Source organism: Neophocaena asiaeorientalis, unplaced genomic scaffold (assembly GCF_003031525.2).
Source record: "Neophocaena asiaeorientalis asiaeorientalis breed wild unplaced genomic scaffold, Neophocaena_asiaeorientalis_V1.1 scaffold232, whole genome shotgun sequence".
In the NCBI taxonomy this organism is placed as follows: Eukaryota; Metazoa; Chordata; class Mammalia; order Artiodactyla; family Phocoenidae; genus Neophocaena; species Neophocaena asiaeorientalis.
The window spans coordinates 5,398,887-5,421,227 of record NW_020175672.1 but is presented as its reverse complement, the minus strand read 5'-3'; the positions used below and the strand labels follow the sequence as shown (position 1 = coordinate 5,421,227).

General features: G+C 42.5%; 1 protein-coding gene across 1 annotated transcript in view; it reads right to left on the bottom strand.

The window, feature by feature from the left end:
• Positions 1-22,341, bottom strand: part of MDN1 (midasin AAA ATPase 1) — a 157,476-nt gene that overhangs the window by 50,468 nt on the left and 84,667 nt on the right. Inside the window, exons 45-63 of the mRNA XM_024731782.1 lie at positions 21,087-21,203; positions 19,939-20,147; positions 18,785-18,933; positions 18,222-18,433; positions 17,616-17,836; positions 16,675-16,788; positions 14,864-14,996; positions 13,725-13,840; positions 12,823-12,956; positions 9,702-9,859; positions 9,360-9,480; positions 8,784-8,994; positions 7,802-8,033; positions 6,981-7,107; positions 6,148-6,318; positions 3,469-3,683; positions 2,715-3,102; positions 1,848-1,957; positions 531-1,236 (exon numbers count right to left, since the gene is read on the bottom strand). Of these exons, the coding sequence (XP_024587550.1) occupies positions 531-1,236; positions 1,848-1,957; positions 2,715-3,102; positions 3,469-3,683; positions 6,148-6,318; positions 6,981-7,107; positions 7,802-8,033; positions 8,784-8,994; positions 9,360-9,480; positions 9,702-9,859; positions 12,823-12,956; positions 13,725-13,840; positions 14,864-14,996; positions 16,675-16,788; positions 17,616-17,836; positions 18,222-18,433; positions 18,785-18,933; positions 19,939-20,147; positions 21,087-21,203 (3,844 nt within the window). The remainder of the gene's footprint in view (positions 1-530; positions 1,237-1,847; positions 1,958-2,714; positions 3,103-3,468; positions 3,684-6,147; positions 6,319-6,980; positions 7,108-7,801; positions 8,034-8,783; positions 8,995-9,359; positions 9,481-9,701; positions 9,860-12,822; positions 12,957-13,724; positions 13,841-14,863; positions 14,997-16,674; positions 16,789-17,615; positions 17,837-18,221; positions 18,434-18,784; positions 18,934-19,938; positions 20,148-21,086; positions 21,204-22,341) is intronic.

Here is a 22,341-nt window from a genome sequence, read left to right as displayed (position 1 = left end):
ACGCAGGCTCAGTGGCCATGGCTCACGGGCCTAGCTGCTCCGCGGCACGTGGGATCTTCCCAGACCGGGGCACGAACCCGTGTCCCCTGCATCGGCAGGCGGACTCTCAACCACTGCGCCACCAGGGAAGCCCCAGAATTTATTTTCTTTTCTTTTCTTGGCTGCGCTGCTTGGCTTGCAGGATCTTAGTTCCCCAACTAGGGATTGAACCTAGGTCCCTATTTTCTTAATATTAATAAAAGTTCATTCAATTACATGGCAAAACCCACCATAAAGTCAAAGAACCAACAAAAAAGGAGAGAATATTTGCAGTGTGTATCAGGCATAAAGGGCTAACAACACTTAATATTTTTTTTAATCTCTTAAAAATTGACAAAGGCCCCTAAACCTGACAGTTAAACGGGAAAAAGCCAAGTAGCAGACACTAGATCCCCAGTGCCTTCCCACACTGTCTCACCTACACCGGGCACCGCTAGTGTCCTGTAGGCGCCCTGCTCGTGCCCCCAGCTCCCGTCAGGAGGAGGGCTTACCTGACACACATGTCTGAAGAGCTGCAGGGCCCGCTGGTCCAGCTCTCCCTTGCACAGCACGTGGGAGCGCAGGTACAGGAGGGCGTTCAGCAGCAGCTGTTCTTGGGTGGGGCAGGGCCTCTGGCTCTTGCCCTCCAGCTCCTTTCCTCCCAGGCGCTTAAGGAGCAGCTTCCCAAGGCCTCGCAGGACCTCCTCCGACTTCACCGAGCACAAAGCATCTGCGTGAGCATAGTAGGTGGGGAAGGTGGGGCCCACTGATGGGAAAGCCAACAGGGATGTGGCCAGGGCACCCAGCCTGTGCGTGCAGACCACACCACCATGGAGTGAGGCGTGGACCTCGCACGCCACCAGCCGCATGCCATGCTGCAGCTGCAGGACGGATGCCTGCAGCGGGGCCGCTGCGTCTGGGTAAAGGGCGAACTCCTCTGCCAGCCGCCTCCGGAACTGGTGGTGTGACTGCTGCCAAGAGGCCTCCTCCTTCAGAAGGTTCTGGGCCATCTGGGCAGCCCGAGGTCCGTCCGTGTGGAGGGCCTGCAGGAGCCGAGTGAGCAGGTCCTGAACGGCAGAGGCCTTGGCGATGCTGGTGACATAGTGGTGGACCTCCTGTACCAGGGACTCATACGCAGGCAGCGGGGGCCTGAAGGCCTGCTTCTTGGACAGGCTGCAGATTAAGTTCTCCAGCTGATCAATTCTCTGGCGAAGCAACCTGAAGGCAAATTAACACAGTATGCAAGTTCTGTCAGAAGCAAAGCAGTAAATCCAGACTGAGCCTCAGGAAAACAGCAGGAAGACATTTCAGCTACTGAGGCATAAAATGATATATGGACAATTATAATGAAAATGGATAATATATACACAGGCATTTACCACGTGCAACACGTGTCGTTGAGCACTTTGGAGGCACGTCTCACTGAAGTGGGCACTATTACCTTCCTTTTACAAATACGGCACTGAGGTTTAAGGTATTGAGTGGTCTACCCAAGGTTTAAAGCCAAAGGTCAGCGACAGGACTGGAACTGAGAACCCACTACTAAACAGTATTTCCTAAGGTAACAGATCTCCACAGTGCACGTCATCACACACCACTCCTTCCACATTGAGAATAAGCTCTGCTTTCAACCCTCCTGGCCCCATGCGAGTCCTCCCCCGCCTTTCACAGAGTATGTATTTTTCCTGATTATAACCATGGCTTTTGGCAGGTATGCTAATGTAGTTCAGAGATGTAGACCATAACCTCAGCTTAACACTGTAACTTAACACTGTAAAAAGAATATTCAAGCCAGTAACCCCCAACTGGAATAATCACTACGGTGTTACCTGACATGAGGATGAGAGTGACCGAGGACGACTTCATCCTCCAGGTCTCTTCCGGTCTGCAGCTGGGATGAGAGGCTCCGGGTCTTCCACTCACACTGCAGCTGTTGTAACTAGCGGAAGGGGAGAGACTGGTCTGCTGTGCCTAGCTAGGGCCAGGCCCCAGAGACAAAGCCCTGGGGGAGGGTCGCTCCCTGGATGGAAGGAACCTGAATGACCCAAGGGCAGGGGTTTCTGCTCCACTAACCTGGACCACTCACCTCAGAGCTGTCAGGTGAAAAGACACTATCTCATTTATGCCAATGAACTTCTAAGTCTCTGCTACAGCAGTCTGGTCATCACCCCAACTAACATAATTTTCCTTCTTCAAAATACAGAACTAGTGTATCACTATCTTAATGTATTCAGTTCCTGAGTTTGGTTGGAAGTTCAAATAGCAAGAGATACACCACATTATCCAAATCTACCTACTTCCTGAGTTTTGGATAACAAACACCCAAAGTTCAAAACCTAAGGAATGCTATACCCTGTCTAAAGAAGTTACCCAAATCCCAATATCCACAACCTACTTTAGGCAGAGGGATCTGGACAGGGAAGGATACCACTAGAGTTCTCCTGCTGTGCCCTCTGCCCAGGGCAGCCTATCAGCAGAAACATCAGAACGGCCCCTCCCAGTGCCTGAACCTACTCAGAGGAACCCGCAAAGAGGAAAACACTGTCTTTAGAACACACTCCTGGGATGTCACAGGGCAGCTTATGTAAAATCATCCCTCTGTGCTCTGAGCATCCAAAGGGAGACAAAGGAGTAATATACTAAACAAAGCCAGGCAGTCAGGGATGCAGCCCGCGCTCCAAACCCTCCCTCCATACCTCTTCCTTGGCGTACTTGAGCTTGTACTCCCTCTTCACGGCGGGGTCAAAGCGTGCCTGGGGAAGCCAGGTCTGGATCTGGAGCAGGCCCAGGCTCACCCACAGGCTCCCACGGCGGGCTGGCTCAGGCAGGTCCCGCTTACCCTCCCCCTCCCCGAACAAGTGGCGCAGGGAGGTGAGCAAAAGGCACAGCAGCTCCTTGGGCAGCGTCTCCTGCCCGGCCATGTCCCCAAGAGTCTGGCCCACGTGCTGGCATGCCTGGCTGTCCCCAGGCAGCAGCTGCTCACAGTTCTGCACGTACTCCTGCCGCCGGGGCTCGGGGAGCAGCTCTGCCAGGCCAGCCAAGTGCCGGCACAGCACCAGCCGCTGGAGCTGGGAATCCGTGCGTCTGTGGGGACAGGGAAGCACTTGAGGGTCTGCTCCACAGCGACCACCATTCCTTTCTCATGCTACTGTTCTTCCAGAAAATGACAAGACAGACTGCACTGCCTACACCTAGAGGTGAATTTCTGTTCTCACTTAATCTGATACGGTTTTCTAAGTACCACCTTCTTGATCACAATATACTTACAGCTGACAGAGTGGCTGGCCAGCTCACAGCAGTCTCTGTCATGGACTGAAAACCTGCTCATCCAGCCAGAAAACATCCACCCACTGGAACTAGCCACTATTGAAGAAAGCTCTGACCGAGGTCCCCACTACATGCTCTGGAGGAAAGACGGGAGCTGTACCGTCTACCCGGGGGAGGGAATACCTGAACTCTGCTACGGAAGGGACAGCCATGTTGGTCCAAAGCACCGAGCTGATGTCCTGGAGCTGCTGTGATCTCTCAACCCACTCCCCCAGGGTGACATGTGAGGAGGACAGGATGGGGAGGCCGCTCACATCCCAGGGACTTGCTCTGTAGCTGCTGGTCAAGACTTCAAAGCAGCACTTGGAGAACACGGCTCTACTGAGACTTCCGGGACCCTGATAAGGGGAGAGGAGTCATGTTAACTTTTAGAAATCAAAAAAAAAGGGTTTCAACAAGCAGCACTGGGGCACCTTAGAGGAAAGAAAGAAATTTTAAAAGGAGATTCAGGTTGCTAGGAACCGGTAAACATCAGCCTGAGACAGGACCAGAAGGGCAGAACGGGGGCGGGTGCAGTGGGCCTTTGAAGGACTCCATTCTGTATGAAGGAAGAGCAGTGGGTGCTTTAGTCATGCAGAAGAAAACCCCTCAAACCTGGGCATCAGGAAGACCAGTCGTGCAGCAGAGCTGGGGGCAGGAAGGTGAGACTTGGAGGCAGGGGAAGGAGTTGGAAGACAAATAGAAGAGCCAGGGGACGAGCCTGTCTCCCTGGACTGTTAACCTGGGACACAGGAACAGCTGATCATGAACAAAGGGTTAGCGGGTCAAATACACGAGAGCAAACCTGACTCTACGCAACTCTTGGGGACCCATGAGGTTTAACAGTAAAAGCTTTGAGAGATGTTTTACACTAAAGAAATCAATCTTGATAGAGCAATGGAACAGAACTGAGTCCAAAAATAAATCCATGAACATTGTGGGAATAAGGTGTTATGACAGAGATGGCCATTTCAAAAGAGATGGAAAGGATGAACTAGTCAAAACTGGCGTTGCTAATACTGCTTTAGGATATGCTTGTTTGTATAAAATAAAAAATTTGCATCCCCACCTCACAAAACAAGATATCCAGATGAGACTGATGTAAACATAAAACAAAAACAAAAACAGAAAATATGAGGGCTTCCCTGGTGGCACACTGGTTAAGAATCCGCCTGCCAATGCAGGGGACATGGGTTCGGGCCCAGGTCCGGGAAGATCCCACATGCCGCGGAGCAACTAAGCCCGTGCGCCACAACTACTGAGCCTGCGCTCTAGAGCCCGTGAGCCACAACTACTGAAGCCTGTGCGCCTAGAGCCCATGCTCCACAACCAGAGAAGCCACCGCAATGAGAAGCCCGTGCACCGCAATGAAGAGTAGCCCCCGCTCGCGCAACTAGAGAAAGCCCACGCGCAGCAATGAAGACCCAACGCAGCTGGGGAAAAAAAAATATATATGAGAAAATGGTTTTTTTAAACTCTGTGGGTAATGACGGAAGACTTATTTAAAAAGCATGATACCAAAGCAAGAAAGTAGAAAGGGACCGGCACATTTGAAAAGAAAACACTATAAAACTTCTGTGATATAAGAAAACATCTTCAAACTTGAGAGACAACAGAACACTAGAAATGTAATTCCAAATATATGTTGGGTAAAGGTTTAATATCTATAATACATAAAGAGATCTTCAATAATAAAATGATGATTAATGACTTTTTTTTTCTTTTTTTTAACATAATGAGCAATAAACATGACTGGAAAATTCAGAGAAAGAAATAAAGCAATCAATATATGTATGTAAAGACATTCAACCTGAATAATAATCAAAGGAATACATATCAAAATGAGATTTTTTAATTGTATGACTGGCAATAATTTAAAGTGTTAATAACACCTAGTGGGGCAAAGATATGGAAACACAGGATATATGATAAGTGAAACGTGCTCTAGTCCCAAGTCCGCTGTGGTCATCCTGACTTCATGTTCTCCCTCTTCACTGTCTCTTTTGTAGGTTTATAAAGTGAAAAAACGAAAACCTACTTCCCCAGACGTTCTAATAATATTTACAAATCTCTTTAAATGTGAAGACACTTTGGCCAAGGGTTAAATTCCAATTCTCGTCACACATCCACAGAAATACTCAGACAAGTGGACAAAGGCTTATACAAGGGTAGTTGATGCAGGTATGTTTGCTACAGGAAGGGGGAGGAGAAGGCAAGAAACCTCAATGCTTATCAAGAAGAAAGTGATTAAATGCATTCCAGCACATTAGTACAGTAGAATACCTTAAAAAGAATAAGCTGGAACGACAGGTGCAAATTTCCACGACATATCATGTGAACCAAGAAGGTGGCCTTGTTTTTATTTACATATGTATTTAATATAAAGATGCATGTTAACAGAAGGATACAGAACAAAGAGTGGTTATTCCCAGTGAATTCTACATTATATACGTATATAAATACACATGTATACATATTGTGTATGTATATGTGCATGCATATATATATACACACGTATGCACACATATCTACATGTTTCTGTACTGTTTAAAATCTAATAATTAGAAAAAATATTTCAATTAGAAGAGAAATTAAAGACTTTTTAAAGGAAATTGTGTTTACATTAATTCAGGATTTCCCAAATCATTTAAGATGGAATATCTTTTTTGAAGGTACACTTATTAATATCTTACAGAAAATAAAGTATTGCAATCATTTACTTTTAGTCACTGCTCTATCCTAGGAATAAATGTTCATTGCTAGATCCATTGACAAGTTTCTTCTACTATCATCAAACATTTTAATAATTTTATGGCAACAAACCTTTAACGTGGGGTCCAGAAGGGACTTGGGTGTCTCCCTCTGCTGCACACCAGGCAGAGGGCTCCATGTTAGCCAGTACTCTGGATTTGTGGTCACAGTACTGCTCCAGAAAGATGTAAACGTGGAATTAAATAACTCGGACCACAAAGAGATCCTTTCTTCAGTAGACATCTAGAGATAAAGGGATAATTAGTAAGAGAGTATTTGAGAAAGGTTCCATAAATCGTTATAAGTTCTCTCTGTCTTGTAAGACTCATGTAAAACTAACATGGGTTTAAAGATTATTAATCCTAATGTTCCTGGCTTTCTGCCACCCCAGTTGTCTTGGTCAAGTCACTTAACCTATTTATAATTTTATAAAACATAAGATCTGACTTTATAAAAGTGCATGAGAAAACTTAATTAAAATAATCACACAATTATGTGATCAAAATAAATCAATGAATAAAACATTATCAAAAAAATTTAATGTTGTACTAATGAAGTTACATTAACTACAGTTTACCACTATTCACATTTAACAGTTACTCTTGTGGAAGGGTAAAAATCACTCTGACAATACATTTTTGAGCAAATAAAATAAAAATAAGCAAATATTTTAGCCTCATTTAACTGGAAACCAAATGAAATGATCTGTGATAAGAGTAGAGAAATACCAAGGAAATTACTGCCAAAGAACATTCAAAGTTCTCCCCTTTGAAACTTAATTCAGATAAGACTAGAATTTTACAACATGCAGTTTTTGAGAATAAATAAATGTTCTGCAATCAGTCTGCCATAGAAAATCTAATCAGCTCATAGTGCAAAGGAGATTTTTTGATTTTGATTTTTACCTTTTGATGGTGCACTAAGGACCAAAGGTCTCGAAGCTCTTGAGGAGCAACTGGTGTGTGCTTAAGACAAAATGTGATGTGATGACTTATCTCCTCCTCTATATGGGGTTGCTGGTTTTTGCTGGACCTGCTCCAAAAATAAAGAGGGAGAGAGAGTGGGCTGTAGGCTTTCAATGAGCTGCTAGAAAACTGCTATGTAAGGGAAGATGGAACACAGGACTTGGAGTACATTTATTTAAAAATGAGCAAATAATTCTACTAGAAAAACACCTAGTAACATTCATTCATTCATTTATATAAATTTATTTAATTAATTTATTTATTTTTGGCTGTGTTGGGTCTTCATTGCTGCGCACGGGCTTTCTCTAGTTGCGGCGAGTGGGGGCTACTCTTCGTTGCGGTGTGCGGACTTACTGCAGTGGCTTCTCTTGTTGCGGAGCACAGGCTCTAGAGGTGCGGTTTTCAGTAGTTGTGGTGTGTGGGTTCAGTGGTTGTGGCGCACGGCCTTAGTTGCTCCGTATGTGGGATCTTCCTGGACCAGGGCTCAAACCTGTGTCCCCTGCATTGGCAGGTGGATTCTTAACCACTGCGCCACCAGGGAAGTCCCACACCTAGTAACTTTTAGAAGTGCAGTCAAAACAGGCAAAGAATCTTCAAGAAGTTTTGGCTTTCCAAAGTGGCAAATGACCTCCCTCTGCTTCAGCAACTATGCCCCCTCAAGACAACGCTGTGCTTTGTTTTACATGAATACACGGAATACACGGAATAACCTTGCAAGAAAATAAGTGCCCCCAAAGGAAAAAAACTGAAGGATGGCTCACCTTCTCAGGCAAGCCTGCATCATAAAATCCGCTGTGACTCTGTACTGCCAAAGCATAGCCAGGTACTCCATTGCAGGCCAGAGCTGAACACTCCTGGTGAGCTGGATTAAGGAGGTAAAGCCTGGCTGTGACAGGGAGGAAGCTTCACTGTGCTTTTTCTCCAGAAAACCAAGTGAAATTCCTCTGGCTTTTAGCTCTGAACACTGAGCATTCACAAGACTCTTCAATTCATCTGGACAAAAAGACACACAGTGGTCAGTGGTCAGGCTCAGATTCCCAACAGCCAGTCACATGACCATTAGCTTAACCTGAGTTCAACTTCACCTGAGCTTGAGTGTCTCATGTGTTAATACAGGGGTCCCCAACCCCCGGTCTGGTCCACAGCCTGTTAGGACCTGGGCCGCACAGCAGGAGGTGAGCAGCGGGGCGGGTGAGCGAAGCTTCATCTGCTGCTCCCCACCGCCCCCCACCGCCATCGCTCCCCATCGCCCCCCATCGCCGCCTGAGCCATCCCCCATCCCAGCCATGGAAAAACTCTCTTCCACGAAACCGGTCCCTGGTGCCAAAAAGGTTGGGGACCGCTGTGTTAAATAATGTTATTAATACCTGCACAATCCCAATGATAGAATTAAATAATATATGTAAAGTTTAGGGAATTCCCTGGCAGTCCAGAGGTTAAGGCTTGGGCTTTCACTGCCGTGGATCTAAGTTTGATCCCTGGTCGGGGAACTAGGATCCCACAAGCTGCGTGGTGTGGCCAAAAAAAATAAAAAAAAAAACAAAAAAAGTTTAGCCCTATGCCTGATACTTATTTAGTGGTCGGTATAGTATACAGGGAATAAATAAATAAATAAAAGGAGAATATCTAAGGGAAAACTTTAAAAAACTTATTGGCTACAAATAAATAAATAAATAAAATGTACTGGCTGCAGAGGATATGCTTAGAACATCTGTCAGCTAGCCAAACTCCAGAGCACATTACCTGGGTTGACATCTTCCAGAGTATTAGCTCTGAGGACCAACCCCCAGGCCTGTAGGAGACTTTTCTTTAATGTCCATTCAGAAGCAACCATTTGGAGCCGACTAATGTCTTCCCACCATCCACTCTCCCCAAGGGCAGGCATCCGCTCTCTGATGGCAAGGGCTTTGTTAAAGACCTTCAATTGTGAAAAACACTCCACCACCAGCTTGTCCTGAAACAATAAAACCCAGGAGAGCCTATTACAGAGGAGAAGAGTAGTTCTTTTTAGCAGCCTATTCATGGCTGAAAAAAATGTTTTAAATATTTCCTTAATGATTCTATAAAACATAAAGTTGGTTTACTCCTGTAGATCTCAGGATATTCACAGTAATAAAGTTTAAAGTCTACTCAGCCTTAAAAGTCTCAAGAATAAGTAAAATGGTAACATTTAACAAGTCAGTTAATAGTACTCATTGAACATTTAAGAATTAAGCTGTGCAAGCAAGGCTGAGTATAGTTGAATGCCAGTCCCCACGTTCCAGGAGAGCTGCCAAAGAGGTCAAATCTTTGTGTTTACTACATGCTTCCAAGTCGTACCTTAAAAGGAAACGGTCGTCCCAGAAACTTCTGTAACTTCTTTATACCCATGAATCCACCAGTTGGGCTCCCCAAGCAATTCTGAATATGTTCTGAGACGGTCTGAACTTCTTTGTAATATCTTTAACAAAGGAGATAAAGGGCAGAAGGGAAGTAAGGAAAGGGGGAAATGCTGGATGGTAAGAACATCACTCATATTTTGTATTTGATTTACATTCACCAACAGGCCAAGGGGACAAACCAAAGTAAAGCCAAGAAGAAGCACATTTCAATTCCTAACCCTCCTCCCTTTAACGTCAATACTGTAGATACTGACATTGTTACTCTAAATATGACTCTTACTTGTCTTCGTGGTTCATCAGGAGTTGCGCGATCTGACGAACCAAATGTTTTAAAACCCAGTGCCAGTGAAGGGCAAGCAAGGCCAGGCCTGGTGCATCCACTTTTACTGTATCGGCCACAGTCCAGAACCGGTCCCGCCACCGCACAGAACCCAAGATCTAAAAACAAAGTAAACCAAAACTGCTCACAAACATCTCCCAGTAAAGGACACGAAACACTGACTTCAATCATTAATCAATACTCAACATACACACGTTAAAGATCTAGCATCGACTGGAGTATTTTTAGGGATAGTAAGGCAGTCAGAGAAGGCAAAGCTCTTTCCTCCTATTATTTGAAGTTCAGTTATCAGAGAAAATGGAATTACTGGGTCATGTGGTAAGTGTACACGCAATGTTATAAGAAACCACCAACCTGCTTGACAAAGCAGCTGCACTATTTTGTATCCCATCCAGCAGCGTAGGTGGGTTTCAGTTTGTTCCACTTCCTCGCCAATACTTGCTGCTGTTGACCATTTTAATTTTAGCCATTCTGGTGGGTGGCACCGCACTGTGATTTTAACTTACATTTCCTTGATAACTAACGATGTTGCAATTTTTCCAAGTTCTCATTGGGCATTCATTTATCTTCTGAGAAGCATCTATTCAAATTCTCTTGTTCATTTTAAAAAATTGGGCTGTCTTATTATTTGTCTATAAAATTTACATGTGATTTATCAACAGTGTCTCCCAGTGTTTTCCTTTTCTTAAAGCTATCTATTAAGTTCTTTATTTTGACAAAATTGAATTCATCAATTTTTTTCTTTTATGAAGAATGCCCTGAAATCTTTGCCTATCCTCAAGCTGTGAAGATTTTCTCCTATGTTTTCTTTTAGAGGTTCATAATTTTAGCTTTTATACATAGGTCTATGATCCATTTTGAGGTAACTTTTCTATATGATGTAAGGTAGCAGGTAAAGGCTCATTTTTTATTTATTATATTGATATCTAGTTTTTCCATCACCATTTGCTGAATGAACTGCTTTCCCCATTAAATTACCTTTGCATATTTGCCCCCCACGCCCCAAAACTTCACTGACCATATAAGAGGGTCTATTTCCAAAGTCTCTTCTTTGTTTCACTGGTCTATATGTCTATCCTTATGACAATAACTACTGTTTTCATTAATGCAGCTTCTTAATGCAAATCAGGTATGTGAGTCTCCAACTTAGCTGTCCTTCTAATTATGTACTTTTACAGTAGTCTCAAGATTAGTGATTCCTTTTAGGTTTTATGATGTCAGAGCTGTTTTCATAATAATGCCACGTTATTCGCCTTTTTCACTATGTTGACATTTGCACTGATGGTACCAAAAACAGGGCGGGGGGTGGAGGGGACAAACTGTGATTGGGTGTCTGGCAAACACTGTGTGGAAAATGAATGAAGTCAACCTGTCAGTTCAAGAAAAACAGGAGAGTATTTGTTGCTGATGATAGAATTCGAACCTTCAAGTAAAACCTAGAACTCTGAAAAACTAAGAGCTTGACAACTTCCCAATACTTATAGATTTTTTCATGAGGTAACTTTTTGTGGTAATTTTTCATGAGTGTGACTTTTTAAATTTATCTATATTGAAAAATGTAATGTGTCAACACTTGGAAGATCTGGTAACTCACTGAACAATACTTTCCAAATTACCAGTGCATGAGAACATACATGCAAGGCTAAAAGTCCATCCAAAATGCAAGCCAGGCCAATGGATTTTAACGCATGACAAGATCAATGATAGTTTTTCAGATTCCACATTACAGGTAACCTTTACAAAACTAACACTTGTCCACCTGTGGTATAGAATCAAAGAAGAATATCACAGTTATGTGAAATGTTTGTTAAATACTCCTCCCTTTCCAATCTCTTAGCCATATGAAATAGAGGCCAGTTTTTCTTCACAAACTTCAATCCATACAACATACTGTAAGAGACCGAATGCAGAAGCAGGTGTGAGAATCCAGGTTTCTTCTGTTAAGCCAGACATTAAAGAGACTCGCAGAAATGTAAAACAGTTCCACTCCTCTTAATTTTTCTTTTGGAAAATAGTTGTTTTTCATTAAAAATGTTATTCATATTACCACGAAATGAATTTGTTACTGTGTTTCTTAAACATATTAATAAATATTTTTTACATTTCTCAGATTTATTTCCTAAAACTAAATACTGATACACGTAAACACATAAACAAAAGTTCTTTGAGGCTTTTGGTAACTTTTATGACCATGGGGGGCGGGCCTTGAGACTAAAAAGTTTAAGATCTACAATTCTAGTTTAACCAGAATTACTCGAATAATCTGGATTCAAGCCCAATTTAGTCCATATGTGACAATCATGTCTAAGAAGGATTAAGTGAATTAAAATATAACTGTTAAGATTCTGACGTTTATCAACAGGTAAGTGGATGAATAAGATGTAGTACATACATGCAGTGGACTATTACTTGGCAATAAGAAGGAATGAATTCTTGAGACACAAAATATGGATGCATCTCAAAATAATGATTTAAAAAAATTTTTTTTTCATTTTTATTTTATTTTTATTCTTTTGGCTGCACCACACGGCATATGGGATCTTAGTTCCCTGCCCAGGGATCGAACCGAACCTGTGCCCCCTACATTGGAAGTGTGGAGTCTTAACCACTGGACCACCAGGGAAGTCCTCAAAATGATTTTAAGTGAAAGTAGCCAGATAAAAAAGAACAATATAAAATACTAGGAAACACAACTGAGCACCAATAACAGAAAGCAGATCAGTGGATACCTGGGTGGAGGTGAGGGGGGCAGGAAAAAAGAAGAGAAAACAAAGAACAAGAGGAAAAGGTCTGAGGGTGATGGATAGGTTCACTGCCAGGACTGTGGTAATGGTAGAATGGGTGGACACATGTCAAACATACAAAACTGTACACTATATATGCGACTTACTATATGTCAGTTATAACACCATAAAGCTTTAAAATATGTGTATCTATTTAAATTCTTAAGAACTTCTCAAATAATATTGTACATGTAACAACACTGAAGTTGGTCTTGCCCCTAAGAATCTTTGTGCCAAGAAATATGTTGCTTAAGATAAAAACAGGTACATCTCCTTACCTCATTAACACTGGCATCAGACACCATCGCCTGGGAGGACTGTACCCAGAGCAGGATTAGCGCATCACAAAGTTCAAAAAAAGCAGCAAGATTGACCACGATTTCATGGGGCAGGCTGTGATAACTCTCTGGATCTTATAGAGTTGGTATAAACAAAATAAGAACATTTGATCAGATTTAAATCTCTGGACATTTTCAAAATCAACAGTAATTTCTACAACTTAAAAGTTATTCTCAGTACAAGGGTCAATTTGAAACATCAAAATTGAAAGCAAATCTTTGTCTATTATTAAGTTAGCAAGTTAGTCGTGCATACCTAGAGATGTTCATAACGTCTTAATTTAAAAAAAAGCATTTGTTTAAATACAAATTCTAAGTGTGTATATGACTGGATGAATAGATAATACAGACAGATCTGAGAAGATATAAACAAATATACTATTAACAGTAGCTGCTGCGAGAGGAGACTTTTTCCATTTTTATGCTTCTGTATAGTTTGAATATTTTCCAAGAAATACCGTTATCTTTTCAATTTAAAAAAAAAAAAGGAGGGAGGAAGAAAGAACCTATAAGCAAATGCTTATGAGCTCATACTTTTGAGCCAACAGAACAAGTTTCAAGTTCTGGCTCTGCTACTTGCTAGAGATGTGACCTTGAGCATCTCTGTGCCTCCCTTTCCTCTCTCATGAGGCTTATCTCATGGTTGCTATAAAAAGTAAATGAGATCAAGGACACGTAAAAAAGCACTTAGTGAAAACTACTGAATAAGGGAAGATGTTCAAACTCGAGCTAGCAAATCAAAAGGAACCAGTACCATGGCATCAGCTGCTAAATCCCTCTCACCTTCAGCAACATTATGCAGTCAGAGGCATAAATGAAGAAAGTAAAGGTAATGTCCTTACCTTTATGGAATTCAAAGGACATTCTCAAAACACTATTTCTTAACTTTCTGCCACCAACAGAAACCAAATTTGCTTCCGTAAAAATCCGTTTTTCCCGATCAAGATATATGATTGTCCTGAAATGAGATTCCATAACATAACAAATAGTTATTGGTTAATAATACTTATTACAGCCTCTACTGGCTGAATCCTGAGAACCCTTGGAACATCAATCTCCTTCAACCTGCCATTCCCCTCGTGCCTCTGCAAATTCTGGACTAGAGAGACGGCAGCAAGAGGGATGACAACTGAGCTGGGGGGGAGGAAGACAGAGGGCTAGGTAGACCACCCAACCCCACTGTGTTGCTCTGCCATGACATGACAAACTATGCTGTGAACTCTTAAAACTGGCCATCTCACAATTAACCTGCAGTGCTATAAGTTACCTGGGGAGGAGGAAGGGGGAGTTGCTGGGAGGGGGGACAAGGGGGCCTCAGAGGTGCTACTACTACATTATCACATGAGTGAGTTCACTTTGTGAAAAGTCATCCAAACGATATGTAATCATCATTACTGTACTTTTCTGTAATGCACGTTATACCTCAATTACAAAATTATTTTTTAAATCTATTACACTAATGGCCAATTAAAAAATATTACCGGTCATTACATTAAAGGTGAGGAAAGACCAACTTATATAACAGTTATGTAAATTTATACTATAGGTCACTATGTACGTACATCTCCAACATTGGATGGGGCAGATGGATGGCTGAGGAAAGGACATGTGAAAATGCAAGGAGCTGCTGGGAATCACACAGAAAACAGTGGAAACACAACTATCCTATGATAAAAGATTAACCATAAAACAAATTCCACCACTAATGCTTCACTCGTGTATTTATTAAAGTACCCTATTAAATTATTAAGAACCCGTCACGTTCCCAGGCACCTGGACATCAGGGTCAGAATGATTCTGCTGCACATGGAGCGTGAAGGAGAGGTGGTGACAAAGCAGTCATGTCTGACACCCACCACTTCTCAGGTTCAGAAAATTAAACACACATAAGACTGTCAAGTATAGCTTAGGAAAGGTATAATCTGTGAAGCCATAGTGTACAACGAGGCAAACAGCACCCAGAACAGTAGACTTCACCTACTTGTTTGCAACAGACTCTAAAAGGACAAAGAGCTGCTCAGGCTGGTCCATCTGTGGGTCAAAGTCCATCGAATTTTTAATGATGTCCAAAGCCTGCATATTCCATCGGGGATCCAGAGGGATCACATATTCATCTGGTTTAAAAAACAAAAGGTAGAATTTTGGAGTTAAACCCCTTGCCTGGCAAATTTCAGTTGAGGATTTTCATTGTTTTATTTTGATCCCACTGAGTCCTGCCGGGGAAGAGAGGGACCAAGGAAATGGTTTCAGTCCATGGTGGTAGAAAAGTAGGGTTCAACAGCTTTTACGCTATTTCCTTTCTAAAGGCAAAATTTCTTCTAGCCCTGAAAATTCATTCCACCATAGGATAGAAAGGTAACCTCTGCTAGAGCATAAACATTCTAACAAATGTATTCATTTGCTCAGCTTCCACTTCTGGTTGGAAAAGAATCCATGGGCTTAATTACCCAATGTTTTGCCATTAACCATAAAAAAACGAACTTACATGGCAGAAAATGAATGAACACATCTCATTATTTGCTTTCAGTAAGAAAAACAACTCAAGATTATTTCCCTTAAAAACCATTTCTTTATAATCACAGGATGTGCTGCTACCTCTTGCTCCTTTGGCTCAAGCTCAGTATCTCTTCTCTAAAGCAGCAGCGATCAGACTCTGACCCGCTCCAGAGGTTGAGAGCCCAGTGGAAGAGGTAAGACCAAAACGATGGGAACATTAATTTGATGGTGGCTGAGCTGGATGGGTCAGTGGAGCACTTCAAGTTTTAAAGGCATCCACCATAGAGCAGTCTAACAAATGCCTATTGTGAATAGCAAGGTACACGTGGGGGCCCATATCCCAAAGTCCAGCAAGACTACACAATCCAGAGCTACACAGCTGAAAGGGAAAAAGGAAGACAAGCTAATGAGTGCCAACAGAGGGCAAGCCATGTCTGCTACGAAGGGAACCTACCACTCTACTCTAGAACTGTGTTCCCAAAGACCAAAATTCCTTCATAATTGGAAAGCCATAATTAGGTCCAGCCGCAACCTGACTACTACAGAAGTTTTCTCTATTGTTTGATTTCTGCTCAACCATTTAGCCCGTTACCTTTAGTGTACATAAGGTAATTGTAAGTATACATAGGATTATAATTATGTAAACATAAGGTTTAGCACAAAAGCATGATGCGTATTTTTTTCTAAACCAAATGGGTAACAGTATGTTTTGATCAATATCAGATAAAGATTGAGAAATTCTGAATACCTCATTTGATTAGATGGCTCAGATGGCTACTCCTTTTATCATTATGATTTTGTTTTGTAACTTTGTATTTAAGGCTTTATAACTTCATCATTAAGGTTTTCTATTTTCTGAAGAAACTGATCCTGTACTGTTTCCCCTTCATCTCAAAATAGATCACAGTTTGTTAACAGTACTAGTACATCACAGAAAGTCATAAGGGAAAGGGACCCCAGAAGAATGAATTTAATTCCCATATTTTTCAAACAAAGTCAGCAAGTGTGAATGATGGGCCCCAAATCAACAAGCCAGTTTGTGGCCAAGTTGGAACCGGAGCCCAGTCTTCCAACTCCTGTGTTCTTCCCACTACATTGTGTGTCATCATCCTCTTTCAGAAACTGAAGAATAAATGCATAATTTCAAAAAAAGCAGCAGAATTTGCATCTGGATACCCTGAGTCTTCTTTAGAAAAAACTGTTATAAGTGGGAGCTGTAACAGATCTTTTTCCCATGAACTCAATAGACAAGTTTCCCAGAGTGCTGAGAGCTAGAAATCAAGTCAGGTGCAGTACCTGTTACATTTGGTTGTAATATTTTGATGACATTACTGACCCCAGATGAGAGAGAATTTGAGTAAAAATTCCTAAGAGATGCAGCACTGGCTTCCAAATGAATCTGTACTGACTCTGTGGAGGAAGGAGAAGCAAATGTTAGCATCTAAAGCAGTGCCGTCCATTTGAACTTTCTGTTCTACAGCTGCTGTCACAGTAGCCATGTCACATTTTAGTGGCTACCTCTGGCTAGCAGCTATCACATAGGACACCGCAGATACGAATATTTATATAATTCTCCTCTACACGTTTAGACATCACATGTACCACACAACAATATACACATACGCTGGCTTATCTACAAGTTCTCGTGCAGCAGAGACTCATGTAAACTCAATTACTTTAGTCAACAAGCTCTACCAACAAATTCCACGTCCTGTACTTTACAACCTGTACAATGTTGTTAACTGTTGCTTTTTCCTCTCTTGGAATGAAAAAAGTACAAAGAAATCAAGCACAACCACTTAGAGCACTGGAACGAAAATAAAATTAGAATCTTATGTACTTTTATGGGAAGTAAATTTAACAAAAGCAACCCTTTCCCAGATAGAACGCGTGTGCAGCAAAGTACAGCGAAAAAAGCAGGATGTTCAAAAACTTAAAAGTAACATAATATAGTACATTTTCCTTCTGGATTTGATAGAAAACTGGATGGATCCTGAAATGCTAAGGATTACGTGGAGAAAAAAAAATTGATCTCAGGGAACATCTAAGGGCAGATGTGTTCCTTAATATTTTAACAGCTATATAAGCAGTAATGCTAAGTCATAAACATCCTGCTACGAGCTTCCCCAGATGTAATTTTAACAGTGTAGTCGGAGAGTAAAACAACTGCTGAGTTACTAAAGCCGGGTAAGTGTACTTAAATTCCCTCATTACACAAATTAAGTTTCTCTACTCACCAAGCCCCTGTGGCACATTCTTGGCTAAATGATAAAGCCATTTAACTCTGAGCATCCAGTCTTGATTGGTTGCTCTTTCTATGAGCAATTTGACAGCCACAGCCAGAGCATCTGGTTCATCGATCCAGTAAGTATCCATTTCAACTGAATTGAATTTTAAGCTCTCCGGGTGGGAGGACTGCATAATTTTTTCTAAGTCTGGCAAAGTAAGAGGCTGAATCCTGAAATTCATTGCAATAGGCTAAGTTAGTACTAGGGTTAAATTTTCATACTTCAAAGAACCAAGACAATACTTTACAATGAATGTATCAAAGAGGTTAACAGGGAAAACATGAGTCCCTCCAAAGGGGGACAATTAAAACACGTACTTATAATAAATAATAAATAGGGAGCAGTATCACAACAAACAATGGAACTGTGTGGAAAACGGCCACATAACATTCTGGTCAAATATGTTGGGTCATGACCATTACCACCAAAAAAAGAGAGAGGGAGAAAGAAAGAGAGAGAGGGAGGAAGGAAGGAAAGAGGAAGAAAGGAAGGGAGGGAGGGAGGGAGGAAAAGTCAAGATGCCAAAGAGATACAGACGCTCAAGGCTCCACTAACCTTGCCCAGTTGCTCGTTTTCATGCTCAGCCTGTTGAGACAATATACTAAGATCTGTCCATCGCCTCGAACTTTAGAGAGATGAGAATCTTCCGTAGCAGAGAGAGCCGAGGGCAGAGAATCTGGCCACAGCCCCATGGCAAGAATGGAGTTGCCCCAGGTTTCATGTGCTTGCAGAGAACAAACGTGTTTCTCCAGTAAAGCCTGCACAAGCTGGTAGGAGATAAAAACACATGGTGTACAGGCACTGAGACACAAGTGCTCTTACCAAAAACTAGCAGGGCAACAGTAGTTTTCTAGACCCCTTGTGATCCTCTCACAACACTCAGACACATTCCTCAATATACAACATTCAAGCTAAATTTCACTTTTTCTGCTGAGAGGCAAGTTTCAAGGAATATTTACATTTACGCTATTTTCCAGAAAAGTGCCTGGATACCAGATCTCTGTTACAGCATAACTGCAGATGGCTCTCTTAGGTCATTAAAGTTGCCACCAATAAAGTTTCCTCCTATTACCTGTAATGTTATAACGTAGAAAGCTGTGTGAAACACTTCACAGTACCTTCTGGTTTGCTGGTGAAGCCTGGGAGCGGACATATGCGTCCCAGCATGCTTCAGAAAAGGCTCTGTCTAAGCTCAGCCCTCGCTGTAGGTATTGCACAATGAGTAAGGCTGTGTGAATGAGTGTTGACAACGAGGACGCTGGAGAACCTATAAAGAAGAAATAGTGCCATCCATGAGCAATAGATTCTGAAAAATCTCCAGTGAAAATGGACAAATTTCACTTTCACATCAAACTTCCACTCAAATCCACCCAGATATTTATTTTAGAAAGCCTTCCAAGTGGACTATAGGGGCTCACTAGCACACAATGAACTTGGGGGAACATTCACATTCCTTGCCTCCTATTCCGCCCTCCTCCCCTCCTTCTCTGTCAGCAGTACCTTTTGGGGAAGTGACTAGATGACTCATTTACTAATGTGATAAAGCCTGGCCACACAGACCCTTGGATCTAAAGCTGACACACACTGAAGGGGGCAAAATGAGCATGGTGCCAAAAAGAACCATGGGCTTTGAAATCCAACAGATCTGCTTTCAAATCCCAGCTGTCATTATTAACTGTTTGGATTTGACAAGTTAATCTGCCTCTCTGAGCCTTATCTGTAAAATGGAAATATACCTTGCAGAACTACTGTGAGGACTAAATAAGCAGCCAACATTGCACCTAACACAGAGTAGTTACTTAATAAGTAACATTTCATTATTTTTCATTATTGCTATTATTATTGCTCTTTCTTGTATATTTGGACATTTAGAAGAAGTAACACCTATCTGTTTTAAACAACTCAAAGCTCCCTCTTTATTCAACCTTCAAGAGATTCAATGATGACCATGAAGATTTGCAGGACAAACTTCATCTCAGTGCGAAAAGCAGTACAGGTATTCCCTCTGAGTGTGGGTCTCTGACTGCATGCATCAGAATTCCCCAGGAAGCTTCTTTAACATGCTGATCCCTGTGCCTCACTCAGACCTGCTGAACCCAATCTCTTGGGGAAGAAGGGTACCAAGCGCATCTACATTATTAACAGGCTTTCCTGGTAACTTCTATTTCCATGTACACTAAATGTAAGAACTCCTGAACTAGCAGTCAAATGGAATAACATGAATTTCCAGAGGAAGAAACCCCTGCAGAGGCCTAGAAGTCAAGCACCTTACCTACAACAGCACTTCGGGTCTCTGAGTGCAAAGCCAGAAGGATGTCACACACACTGCCCCCCACCAACCCAAGGCTGTGCAGTAGGACTTTCAGATCCAGGTCATCTGGCATGCTCCCATCCCCTTCTCCTGAAATGTAGATTTCAAGTCCACGATTCCTCATAGCTCGGGATATTTCTCCATGCACAGGATCCATTGAGAGAAAAAGTCTAGTAGTATAGCAATTCAAAGGAAAAAAAAATCAAAATCTCAGTGCAACTGACAGTGCAGCTCAGCAACAACTGGTGAGGGCAAATCATATGTGGCTCATCTTCAGGGAGCTCATCTAAAGTGACACTGCTAATTCAACGTACAGATGCTGTTTACATCTGCATTCTACCCTCTAGTTCCAAAATGCATCAATACAGCAAATCAGTTTCTCTAAACCTATTTTCCTAAGGAACTAAGTATTGTATATCCAGTGCACCTTTAGTACTGAGGACTGTAAAATTCTCACTTTCAGATATTCCCCACATCAGGCAGTGCTAATTCATCAATTATTCTAACTCACCTACAGAGAAAAGAAAAAGGAGTAGCTTATTCTCCAGAAACACTTAGCTTCGTAACGTTCAACGTCCCTCAACTTCTGCATCTAGCTATCTGACAGCTCACACTTACCTCCAAAGCTAAACAGCTGACTGCAGCTAACCCTCCCCACACCAAACCTGCTCCTTTGCCAGTCTCCCCTTTCTCAATGAATGGCACCCCTTTACCCAATTACTCAAGCCAAAACCTTAGATGCCATCTTTGCTTCCTCCTTTTCTTAACCCACAAGCCCACGAGCAAGTCCCACTGATCGGACAGCCCTAGTCTAAGCTATCGTCTCTCACCTGAACTGCAAAAGGCTTGTAACTGGTCTCCCTGCTTCCAGCCTTCACCACCAACCCAAGGCAGGGACCTCATCTTTCTTATTTACTGCTGTGCCCCCCAAAGCACACCAGCACCTGGCAAATGGCAGAGCCTCAGTAAGTATTTGTTAAATCAATGAATGTATGAACATGCTCATGACTCAGTGTACAAATACGATACGTAAGGTGGCCCTAATGAATGGTCACCTCTGACATCAAGGCTGTCAGCTTCTGAGGCACAAACTTAAGAGGCATAAATACCTGAAATTGGGATTTGGTGTTATGGTGGGAGTGGATCCATCGATGATTCCTCTCTCACTAACAGTGAGGACACCTCCGGGTTCCAGCAAAGCATTCAAACGATCCAGCACCGACGGGCTGCATAGAGAGAATCCAAATGGGGGACAGGCTGGTGTGCCACACTGACTGCTGCCCTGGCTCAGGCCTCTCACTGCGCCTGACCCATGTCTTCCCTTCAGCAAAGATCACGTCCCCGTAGAGAACTGTGATTCTTCCAAGATCTCTTTTCCTATCAATGCCCGTTTTCACTCCCCAAGGCACACAGCCCAGTGATTCATACACAGTAAATATACAAAATGTTTGTTGAATAAATCAAGGAAAATGATAGAAAGTTCCCTGAACTAATAAAACTGTCTTCTCTTTCCCCTTCCCTCTCCCCCACTTCCCGATATTATCAAATTCATTTAAAGGTAACTGGATTGTAATTTGAAACATTCTGAAAATGCTCCGGGTAGAAAAGCCCATCACCTGACCTGCATTATGCTCACTGTACAGGCAGAATAGCCTTACACTTGCCCTTTTCCTTGCTTTAGAATCAAGTGGTATACACTGAATGCCTGTGTCAGACCCTCCATTTCAAAAATCTGTACTTAAGAATGACCCTAACAGGGAACTCCCTGGCAGTCCAGTGGTTAGGACTCAGCGTTTTCACTGCCGTGGGCTGGGGTTCAATCCCTGGTCAGGAAACTAAAATACCACAAACTGCGTGGCGCGGCAAAAAAAAAAAAAAAAAAAAAAGAAAGAAAAGAAAAAAAAACCCTAACAAAAGGAAGCTTTCTGATGTTAAATACAAAGGTGTGACTCAAAGGATGTTAGTTGGAGAAGTAATCCAATTTTGTTAGCCTTCGGTTCAGCTCAAAACTATCTGCTAGAACTAAAATATCGTAGCTAATAACCAACTACCATTGTTCACCACTGGGAGAAGTCTTTAGAGTATAGCTGAGGATGTGTTTCTAGCTAAGAAAACAGTGGATTAAAAATGCCAGAGCTGGAATTCCCTGGTGGCGCAGTGGTTGAGAATTCACCTGCTAATGCAGGGGACACGGATTCAAGCCCTGGTCCAGGAAGGTCCCACTTGCCGCGGAGCAACTAAGCCCGTGCGCCACAACTACTGAGCCTGAGCTCTAGAGGCTGCAAGCCACAACTACTGAGCCCGTGTTCCGCAACAAGAGAAGCCACTGCAATGAGAAGCCTGCGCACCGCAACTCCTGAGCCC